Source organism: Taudactylus pleione, unplaced genomic scaffold (assembly GCF_031769625.1).
Source record: "Taudactylus pleione unplaced genomic scaffold, aTauple2 ptg000268l, whole genome shotgun sequence".
NCBI classification, from domain to species: Eukaryota; Metazoa; Chordata; class Amphibia; order Anura; family Myobatrachidae; genus Taudactylus; species Taudactylus pleione.
In genome coordinates, this window is record NW_028284670.1 from 1770532 (window position 1) to 1781775 (window position 11244).

At 38.5% G+C, this 11244-nt stretch overlaps 1 protein-coding gene across 1 annotated transcript; it reads left to right on the forward strand.

Moving 5' to 3' along the window:
- Positions 1-9841: 9841 nt before the first annotated feature.
- Positions 9842-10969, forward strand: LOC148513837 (general transcription factor II-I repeat domain-containing protein 2-like). Its single transcript, XM_088481267.1, has one exon. The coding sequence runs from the start codon at positions 9842-9844 to the stop codon at positions 10967-10969; it is 1128 nt and encodes a 375-aa protein (XP_088337393.1).
- The last annotated feature ends 275 nt before the right edge of the window (positions 10970-11244 follow it).

Here is an 11244-nt window from a genome sequence, read left to right on the forward strand (position 1 = left end):
ATCCAGGGAGGCACTGATGTTCTTTTTTAGTATTATGTCTTAATACTTCACCCCTGCTCATACTCAAAACCTTCTGTTTGGTCAATTCAAAATTTTTTGGAGAATACCCCCTCTCGATAAATTTAAGAATTATAGAGTCCATCTGACTCTCTGCCAATGTAGGATCACTGGTAATACGTCTAATGCATACTAGTTGAGAATATGAGATACCACATATCAATGTTTGAGGGTGACAACTACAATTATGGAGCAATGTTTTCCTATCTGTGTCTTCAGTAAATAAACTCGCAACTAATCTACCCTCACAAATGGAGATAGAGACATCTAGATAATTAATATGACTATTACTAATACAGTATGTTAATTTAACAGGACTAGTACTTGCATTGTGTTTATCAATGAGATCAATCAAGTCATCCTTATCCCTTGCCAAAAAAATTAAGAGATCATCTATATAGCTGGTATAGAAGGCCACCCGCTCTGCTATTACCGAATTGGAGAAAAAAGATCTCTTCCTCAACAAAAAAACATAAAAATATTCTCATACGTTGGGGCCATGTTGGACCCCATCGCACAGCCCATTATTTGGATGGAGAAGTAAATCGGCCATCATACAAAAATACATTTTTAGAGAGGGTTAACTCCATCAGGTCCAAAACCAGTTGCAAATCTGGCACAGTGTAATTCGGATGTTGAAACAGGAATTTATTGATAGCTGTTCTGCCCTGCTCATAAGGAATGATCGTATATAAGATAGAAACATCGATACTGCACAATCAAATCTCTTCCAGGAATGTAGGCAGATCATTCAGTTTCCGTAATAATGTAGAAGTATCCAGATGTTCGCAGATGTTTGCAAATACAAGGTTGCAAAAGTGTATCGAGGTACACTGAGGTAGATTGAAACAAGGAATCACGAGCTGCTATTAATGGTCATCTCGGAGGGTCAACAATAGACTTGTGAATTTTTGGAACAGCGTAAAACACAGGGACCAATGGGTATTGTGGAAGGAGGGTGTCATTCAGTTTAGATGTAATCAACTTTTTTTCAACAGCAGACTCATGGACAACTTTCCATTCCTCTCTGCAGGTAGGGTCATGTGACAACTCTGTATTTGGTAGTGTTGTCTACAGGTTTAGCCACTTAGGCCTTATAACTGGATAAATCCTGTATTACCAGGACATCCCCTCTGTGGACTGAAAGTTATTAGCAAGAGCCTGGAGTGCCTGTGTTTCAACTCAAGTTATGTCTAACTCTGCATGTGTATCTATTACTTCATATGCTGTGAGAGCACCCAGCTAAGTAAACCCTTACTAAGGAGTGCCGGACTGTGGTTGTTGTATATATATATATATATATATATATATCTTTGATCTAAACCAGGTACCTACTGTATACTACTGTTCTCTACTGAAATGACACTAGCACATACAGTATGCTACCTTTGCAGAGATTAATGCATCTTGGGATATATATACTATACTGGGAAAAAGTTTTAGGCAGGTGTGGAAAAAATGTTGCAAAGTAAGAATGCTTTAAAAAATAATAGTGTTACTAGTTTATTTTATCAATTAAAAAACTGCAAAGTGAATGAACAGAAGAGAGATCTAAATCAAATCAATATTTGGTGTGACCACCCTTTTCCTTCAAAACAGCAACAATTATTCTAGGTACACTTGGAATTTTGTTGGATTATAGTCAGGTATAAGATTAACCAATCATACCAAACAGGTAATAATGCTCATCATTTTCATATGTTGAAACACAGTCATTAACTGAAACCGAAAAAGTGCTGTAGGAGGCTTAAAACTGGGTGAGGAACAGACAAACTCTGCTACAAAGGTGAGGTTGTGGAAGACAGTTTCATGCAACAGGTCATACACCATGGCAAAACTGAGCACAGCAGCAAGACACAAAGTATATTTACTGCATCAGCAAGGTCTCCTGTCAGGCAAAGATTTCAAAGCAGCCTGGGGTTATAAGATGTGCTGTTCAAGCTCTTTTGAAGAAGAACATAGAAACAGGCAACATTGAGGACTGTAGATACAGTGTACTCCAAGAAAACTTAGTGCATCAGATGAAACACAAATCATGCTTACTTCCCTTCGAAACTGTAACATGTCCTGAAGTGCCAACATTTCAGAACTGGCAAAAACCAGTGGGACCCAGGTACACCCATCTATTATTGGTCTTCATGGCAAAATTGCTGCCAAAAAGCCACACCTTCAATGTGGAAACAAGGCCAAGTGACTCAACTTTGCACAAAACCATATGAACTGGGATGCCAAAAAATGGCAGCAAGTGCTTTGGACTGATGAGTCAAAATTTTAAATTTTTATCTGGAACAGATGCAGTTTGTTCACCAAGGGGCCAGAGAGCAGTACAATAATGAGTGTTTTTAGGCAACAGTGAAGCATGGTGGAGGTCCCTTGCAAGTTTGGGACTGCATTTCAGCAAATGGAGTTGGGGATTTGGTCAGGATTAATGGTGTCCTCAATGCTGAGAAATACAGGCAGGTACCTATCCATCATGCAATAACATCAGGGAGTCATCTGATTGGCTCCAGATTTTTTCTGCTGCAGGACAATGACCCCAAACATACAGCCAATGTTATTAAGAACTATCTTCAGCATAAAGAAGAACAAGGAGTCCTGGAAGTGATGATATGGCCCCCACATAGCCCTGATCTCAATATCATCAAGTCTGTCGAGATTACATGAAGAGACACAAGGATTTGAGCAAGCCTGCATCCTCAGAAGATCTGTGGTTTGTGCGCCAAGATGTTTGGAACAACCTCCCTGCCGAATTCCTTCAAAAACTGTGTGCAAGTGTACCTAGAAGAATTGATGGTGGTTTGAAGACAAAGGTTGATCACACAAAATATTGATTTGATTTAGATTTCTCTTCTGTTCATTCACATTGTATTTGTTCATTGATAAAAATAAACTAATAACACTTCTATTTTCGGAAGCATTCTTACTTTGCAGAATTTTTTTCCACACTTTTGCACAGTAATTTATTGGTTGATTTTACACCTGCATTATGCCGCAAAATGCATCCAACTCTACATGAACCCCTGAATAGGTGGCGGAGTTGTTAGGAAAGTTGTGCATGTACTTTAATTCATATATATATGGTATAAATTTTTTCATTAATATCATTATCAGAAGTGAATACCAGTAGAATCTATTTTGCTAGAAGGTTCCAATTAAGTGGTCTCAAATATTAGGTAGAAGATTAAAGCTTGTGAAATATTTAGTAAACGTTCTGAGATATTGGCTTCAAACTGGTAAATCAAAACACCTTTGATTCATTTTAGTTGATGATTAAAGATATCAAATTTATATGAAATTGGTAAAAGTATTGTGTAATGACAAATCGCTCAAATCGTCAAATGTGTTCCAACTATACGTGTTCCCGTGGCATCCTCCATCGCATCTTCAGATCTTCCCTACATGCAAGAAAATCTGTCAGTCTTGTTAACGAATGAACAGGCGATTTGGTGACATTATATAATAAACGATCTGACTACCAAACAATGCAAGATATATCGTTTGCTCATTTGTTAGATTGAATAGTGTGTATGCACTAGATCCTTTATCCAGGAGGTCAAGGGAAATTGTTGACGACATTGCATCATTTGAAAGTCATCTAGTGTGTACCAAGCTTAAGTGTTGGGTGATTTACTCAATTGTTGGATCAATCTGTGTTGTTTTCTTTTATAGATCTTCACATTTTCAATATGTCTGTATAGGTGCAAAGTTATAGTTGTACCTCTTCTAAGTATAAGGGGTCTATTTACTAAGCAGTGTTAGGAGAAGTGAAAAGTGAAGAGTGAAAAGTGATAAGGTGCCAGCCAATCAGCTCCTAACTGCCATCTCACATTCTGTGTTTGAAAAATGACAGTTGGGAGCTGATTGGCTGGCACCTTATCACTTTTCACTCTTCACTTTTCACTTCTCCTAACACTGCTTAGTAAATAGACCCCTAAGTATTGATCTTCATTGCATGGGTTTATAAATGCTGTAATGGTCTGTCTGTATATTTCTACTGTGGATGAATAAGAGTTGGACTCTAATGTGGTCCTGCATAGTCTCCTGTTTGCATCGGTAACCTTGTATATTTCCAAGATTTGAAGGGGGGGGTGGGGGGGTTGTTATGTAATAGTTTCTGAGATTACGTAACCATCTTGATTTTGTTGATTTCACATCTAAAATTTAAAATTACCAGCTATAAGGCTGGTTTGGTTTATAACTGATTTTCACATTAATGTTACTGGTGAACTCCCCAAAATTATGTTGGTTCAGTAATCTCCAAACCTATTATATAACCCCTTTGGGCTTTGCTGTTTGTGTTTTAGAGAATCTATTTGGTTTCATAACTGATTTTTTTTTTATGTTTTTTTATAAAGTATATCTAAAAAACAGACATAATATATATTAATATGCTGCTATACAACACACACCCTGTATAAAATAGAAAATTAATTTAACAACACAATTATACATCATACACAACCTACAAGGAGAAACTTCAATGACAGGATCAAATTTAACCAAATAAAGATAAAGGGGAAAGAAACAACCCTATTTATTTTCCTCTTTTCTGTGAGTGGTATATGAGATGCAGAGGGAAAAAGCAGGGTTATGTATATATTAGAAATATGCCCGCATTCAGTTTTACCCATATCATACATGGTACCAGCTGCATGGCAATATTAATGCCATAAATGTACACAAACACAGAAAAACTTTTGCTATTGGAGCTAACAATAATAAACTGCAAATTTATGTGTGTGCAGCAAATAAAACAAAGGGGATTTTGTCATGATTTGATCAAAGCATTTAAGCCTGCATTTAAGTTTGTATACATTTAAAGCATTCATATTGCCATGCTGCTGGTACCATGTGTGATATGGGTAAAACCGAGCGCGGGCATATTTCATTTCTATTTTGTTTCAAAATGTTGCCTTGTGCTAACATGGCAGCTTTCAATTAAGGCTATAAAAGCCTAGTTGGGTGTGGCTAACAGCCAGCCCCTTTATAGATGTGTCCCTCTGTATCTAGGAGGTGAGTACATTTAACTGCACTGTAATGATGTGCTGGGCATATATGCTAGTGTAGGGACCTGCAGAAAAATGGGGTCCCTTGATGCTGGGCTGCAGGCTTAAATGCTTTGATCAAATCATGACAAAATCCCCTTTGTTTTTTTTGCTGCACACACATAAATTTGCAGTTTATTATTGTTAGCGCCGATAGCAAAAGTTTTTCTGTGTTATGTATATATTAATTAACTTTAAATGTTACATCTTGAATATCCACAGGTACTGTATATAGGAACATATAATTAAGATATAGTTAAGAACCATACCATTACCTTAATATCCAATATATCCATGGGATGCTTGCAGTAACATCCTTCCATGGAATAAGAAGATTATAATATGAAAAAATAGCATGAAACCTGAAACAGGGCTTATATAGTTTTGATTTTAAAATTTCTCAAGCAGGTAGAGTGTAGATAATGGGTAATTCTTTTCATTGACGCTATGAACCAGATCCAATTCTTAATATCCAACAGACAGTTCAGCTGGTTGTTTCCAAAATCTAGCTTTCAAACCCCTGGCCACCTGAATGATGTGGAATGCAAGGTTATCCACACTTTTACTAAGTCCCAAGATGGACAAGCCCAAGAGAGCAGACCACAGGATCAAATTAATACTGGTCCTTAAATCTCTTCTAAAAGCTTCTGAACTTCTATTCAAAAAAATGCCATTCTTGGGCCTGTCCACCAGGAATACATATGATTTACCAGCCGGTGGTTCGAAACCTGACAGCGGCATCCTGGCATAGAAGGAAATCCCGTTCGTCCCAGGTAAGTATTTACTAATATAATTCTACCCCCTAACCCTCCCTTAGGGGTGCCTAAACCTAACCCCCCCCAAGTGCCTAACCCTAATCCCCCCTCTAAGTGCCTAAACCTAACCCCTCCATCCCCATAGCCTAAACCTAGGTCCTCCAGGGGGGTGCCTAACCCTAAGTCACCCCGGGAACCCTAAACCTCCCACTCCCCCTGCGGCTGTCTGCGCCCGGTTTACCTTTAATTGGGATGCTAGGCGCCAGGCTCCCAGCATAGATAAAATGACAGGCATCGAGTTTTTGATGCCTGTCATTTAACCCTTGCGGGATTAGACAGTCGGGAAGCTGGCAGTCGGGATTCCCTCCGTTGGCTTCCAAACTGCATCCCGTCCACCATACATGAAGAAAGCCCCCTCTTTAAAAGAAACCTCTCCAACACAGAGGCAAGGAAGCTGGGGAAATTCTATGTAATTAATAGGGACCATTTAGTATACATTTTAAAAGCTGTCTCCTTGATAGATGTATAGACATATTAAGGAGCTTACTTCTAATATTTTACCATGAAACTGCACTGGGGGAGAATCTAGATACCTTTCCCAGTCATGATCACATTTCAGTTATGCATCTAATTTAGAAAGACAAAGTCAGTTATAAAGGTTGAAATAGATCCTTGTAATAGAGGAGGTAATAACTTATCATTTCAAATGGATTCAAATGTCTAAACAAATGAGATCTTGGCATTGATAGTAAAAATGATCTAATTTGTAGATAATCTATTAACCTAGGTCTATGAATATTTTCACTTCTCCGCAATATCCTGAAATGATCTCTAGGAGGCACCATCAATAAAATACAAAGTTATATAAGAATTTTAATCCTTTTATGCATTGATTTTGTTTCTCAAAGCATAATCTTCTGTATTTGATTGTGTTGATATACTCCTTGATTTAAGTTAAAAAGAATAAAGTCAGATAGTTGTATTCACTCTAAGGGACTGATTCAGAGATGGATGCATTGCCAATGTCTTCGCAAATGAATGACTTTGTTTACTACTATGCATGTGTATAAGTCACACTGTGCATGTGCCGCCCTGGTCTGGCAATACTCTATTGACAGTCAGGTACCATTTCTGGGCAGTAATAAGGGGTGCCGACCCAAATGCAAGCATGTCACAGCCTGCACCTGCAATCCAGTATTCAGTTGAGAATGCTCCAGTGTCTTACTTCTAATGGCCATTCTGTGTGGTCAAATGGCTACTCAGAAGATACATTTTCAACCAATATGCATCCAATGTTCAAACAATATTAATTAGTCCCCACTGTAAACCACCATTAAAAAGGTGGTAAAGGTCTTCCTTGTGGAATTTGTAGTTCATTTTTGATGAACATCATTTTTTCCTTATTTTGAAGAAGTAGCCTCCTTTGCAGATTGCAGAGGTTCCCGGCTGTACTGAAAACTCTTTCCAAGTACACAATGGAGGGTGGGCAGCTGAAGTAAAGCTAAGTCAGTTCATACAAGGGCCAATAAATTGCCTTTTTTTTCTTCCAGCAGTCAAAGGGACTGTCTGTCATGCCTGTTTGGATGCTGTCAATAAAATTATCCTCCACCATAATTTGGATGGTGGCCATATCAGATGGAGATGCTGTAGAGGTGTTGCTAATTGTAGGCAATTATTTCAGACCCAACCAAGTGTCAAAAGTTATTGACCCATCTGCATCACCAGTGGGTCTCTTGGTAAAGCTGAGTTTTTTCATGGCAGCTTTAGTTGCCAGAGAAACTGAAGGAGGAGATGTCACTTACATCAATATATCGTGCCACTTGAGCTGATAACTTGCTTACCTGGAGCTCTTTGAATCTATTAAGATCTCTGTCTTTTGGAAAAAAAGACATGACATATGACTTAAACCTAGTATCAAGCAAGGTCACTAAAATGAATTGATCCAATTTTAGGATGCTGACATCTCATGGATCCTGGCAGAGCGAATAAAGGATTTGATCAACAAGCCCAACATACTGAGCACAATCATTTGTTTTGTCTTCTCATTCAGTTTTATAAGCTGCTTTTCCAAAAGTCTAATTAGGGGAATTACCTGACTGGCAGTGTCTGAACTCAATTCACAGGTGACTACTTCGAAGGGCTTCAGCACCATGCACAACATGTAAAGTATTATCCACTGCAATGGAGTAAGTTACATTCTCCCTATGTCATTTTTTGGGCCACAGAGCTTCTCCTGCATGCTCCTTTCATATTTTTAAAAATATTCTGCACCATCAAATTGATTGTGTGAGCAGAACACGGGACATGTTCAAAATTACTCAGCTGTAATGATCTCACAAGATTTGTGATGTTATCAGAAATCACAAATCCAGAGGAGAGTCCATGTGGGGTACACCATTTTGCAATGACATTCCTAAGTTTTTCTAAGAGGTCTACACCAGTATGCCTCTTAGTGAAGCTGGTGATACAGAGAACCTGCCTCTGTATGAGTTGGTGGTTGTTAGATGCTGTTGCTGTTAATGCAGCTGAAGGTAATACATCCACTCAGTGGGCTATCACAGCCATGTAATCTTTAGTTTGCCAAAATTCCCTTGTCCACATATCTGTGGTTAAGTGGACAGAGGTTACACTGGTATTTTGGAGGCCAATAATAAAGTATTCTTATACATCCATGTTTAGATGGGGATTTACATTTCTAGTAAATTGGAATCTAGGTGGAATTTAGTAGTGAAGACATAGGACCGTGATGGCAAACCTATGACACATGTGTCACTCATGACATGCTGAGGCACTTTGACTGACACGCCTGTTGGTGTGGGGAAAACCTGCACATTTAAAGGCTGCCTGTGCTCTGCTCCAATCCCTGCTCCCTGCTTGTTGTGTGGAGGTGTGGTGTCACCGCTGCTGCGAGATCTTTGCAGCAGAGAACCAGTTTTAACTGCCACAAACTGAGGTTTGTCAGTTTCATTACCTCAGAAAAGCTACAGGAGGAAAGGAGATCCATGAGGTTCACAGCCCTGTAAGGTGGCCTTCCGATCCCCACATCCTGCACCTGCAGCCCTGAGACCAGGGAGATGAGTTTCACAGTCCTGTGTGATCACCCCAGCCCTGTCCATCATAAACATCGCAGGAGGACTGCACCACAACAACCAGACACAGTGCTCACGATAAGCAGCATCGGGTGGCTGTCCTGTAAGTGCAATTGATACTAAAATCTGCATTTCTGTCTTTGTGGCTCTCCCTTCTTCTCTCCCACTGTAAAACGCTTGGATGTCTCGTCTGCAGCATTCAGCCCCTCTCCAGCTCCTCTAAGCTTTATTTGCCTCCATAGCATCTCTTGCAGTTCCTGCTTCTCACCATCCTCACAGAGCACCATGCAAACTCTCCAAAAAAAATCTCCAAAACGCAAACAAAAAAAAAACTCTTATTTTGGACATCATCTTGACTTTAATTTCTTTCTCCTGGCAGAGTTCTTCTTCTGAGGCCATGTTTCCCTGTCCTACCATTCTGGAGCCTTCTACTCTCTACTGTTCCACAGCACAGACTTGCTGAGCTCTGCCAAGAGTGCTGCAGGTACATACGTACACGCCTGCCTACTGCTAGTTACAGAAGGGAGTACGTAGTGTAGTGCTTTAAATTATTTTGTCTGTCAGGAGTCTGTCCAACATCACCTTTACAGAGGTAATAAAGCAGTTAATTTAATAGGTTTTTAATTACCTCTGTAACAGTGTTGATGGACTGACTCCTGGTAAAAAATAATATGTTAATTTCTTAATTTACCTTGTATATAAAATGCCATGATTTTTATTTATCTATTATTGCAGCCCTGAGATGGATAATCCAAAATGTAAAAAAGCAAGATTGAATGATAAAGGGAGTGGTAGTAGCAGACCCTTTCAAGATACATGGACAGAGATGTATGGCATTATAGACAGAAAAAACAGATCATTGTGCATACTATGTAATGAGACAGTAGTAAGCAGAATGTGGAACATAAATAGACATTTTGAAACTAATCATCCCCAGCTCTTGGAAGAAAGTCTGGATGAAAGGAAGCAATACATTTCTAGGCAGTTACACCTCTATAAGAGCCAATCAAATTCCCTCCTTAAATTTGTAAGAGGCTCTACAAATTTAACATCAGCAAGTTTATGTGTTGCTCACTCCATAGCCCTCAATGAAGGAGAATTTATTAAAGAAACTCTTCAAAGATGTGCACCAGTTTTATTTCATGACATGCAAAATAAAGATGCTATAATTAAGCGAATTTCAGAGTTACCAATCAGTAGAAATGTCATCAAAGACAGAATAATGAGATTGAACACAAACATACAGCATCAGTTAAAAGGAGACTTAGATAATTGTAAATATTTTTCGATTTCTATTGATGAAACTACTGATGTCACATCAAATGCTCGGATGGCCATTATTGCTAGATATTCAGATGGCCTCAGAAAGAGAGAAGAGTTGATTAAGTTAGAATCAGTGCCAACAAGTACATCAGGGAAGGAAATATGTAAGGTTGTCATACAAACATTCCGTGACCTAAGCATTGATATGTGTAAAGTTGTGTCAGTGACGACAGATGGGGCACCCAATATGGTGGGAAAAAGTGTAGGATTTGTGAAGTTGTTTATGGAAGCTATTGGACATCCACTTGTTCCTTTTCATTGTATTATCCATCAGGAGGTGTTGTGTGCCAAAGCAGGATTCACAGAATTAAATGATTTAATGTCAGTTGTAACAAAAATAGTGAATTTCATAGCTGCTCGACCCCTTCACAAGCGAGAATTTTCTGCACTGTTACAGGAAGTTGATTCAACCTACAGTGGAGTGCTGATGTTCAATAATGTAAGGTGGCTAAGCCGAGGAAAAGTACTTGAGCGATTTGTGGAGAGCTTTTCAGAAATTAAGCTTTTTCTTGAGAATAAGGATCTTGCAAACTTTCCTCAGCTCAATGATCATAAGTGGGTTTACTCATTGATGTTTTTCACAGATATCTCTGTTCATATGAATGAGCTCAACTTAAAATTACAAGATTTTGGCAAAAGTATTGATGTTATGTTTGGATACATAAAAGCCTTTCAAAGTAAACTTAAAATCTTTAAGTGAGATATAGAAAGTAAAACGTATAAGTATTTTCCACAAGTAAAATAGTATTTTGAGAATGTCAGCACAACTATACAAAATGAAATAGAGCCCATGCACATGAAGTACCATGATATTGTGAACTCATTATTTGACCAGTTCCGTGAAAGATTTAATCAATTTAGAAGCCTTGAACAGACCATTAAAATAATTAAGTATCCAGATGTAGTAGTCTACAGTACTTTAGAATTAAATAGTTTCAAATGGATGAAAATTGATGATTTGGAGATGCAACTTGC

What these genes read in the sequence shown, in the direction of transcription:
- LOC148513837 (XM_088481267.1), top strand. Translation starts at nt 9,842, where the DNA reads ATGTGGAACATAAATAGACATTTTGAAACTAATCATCCCCAGCTCTTG.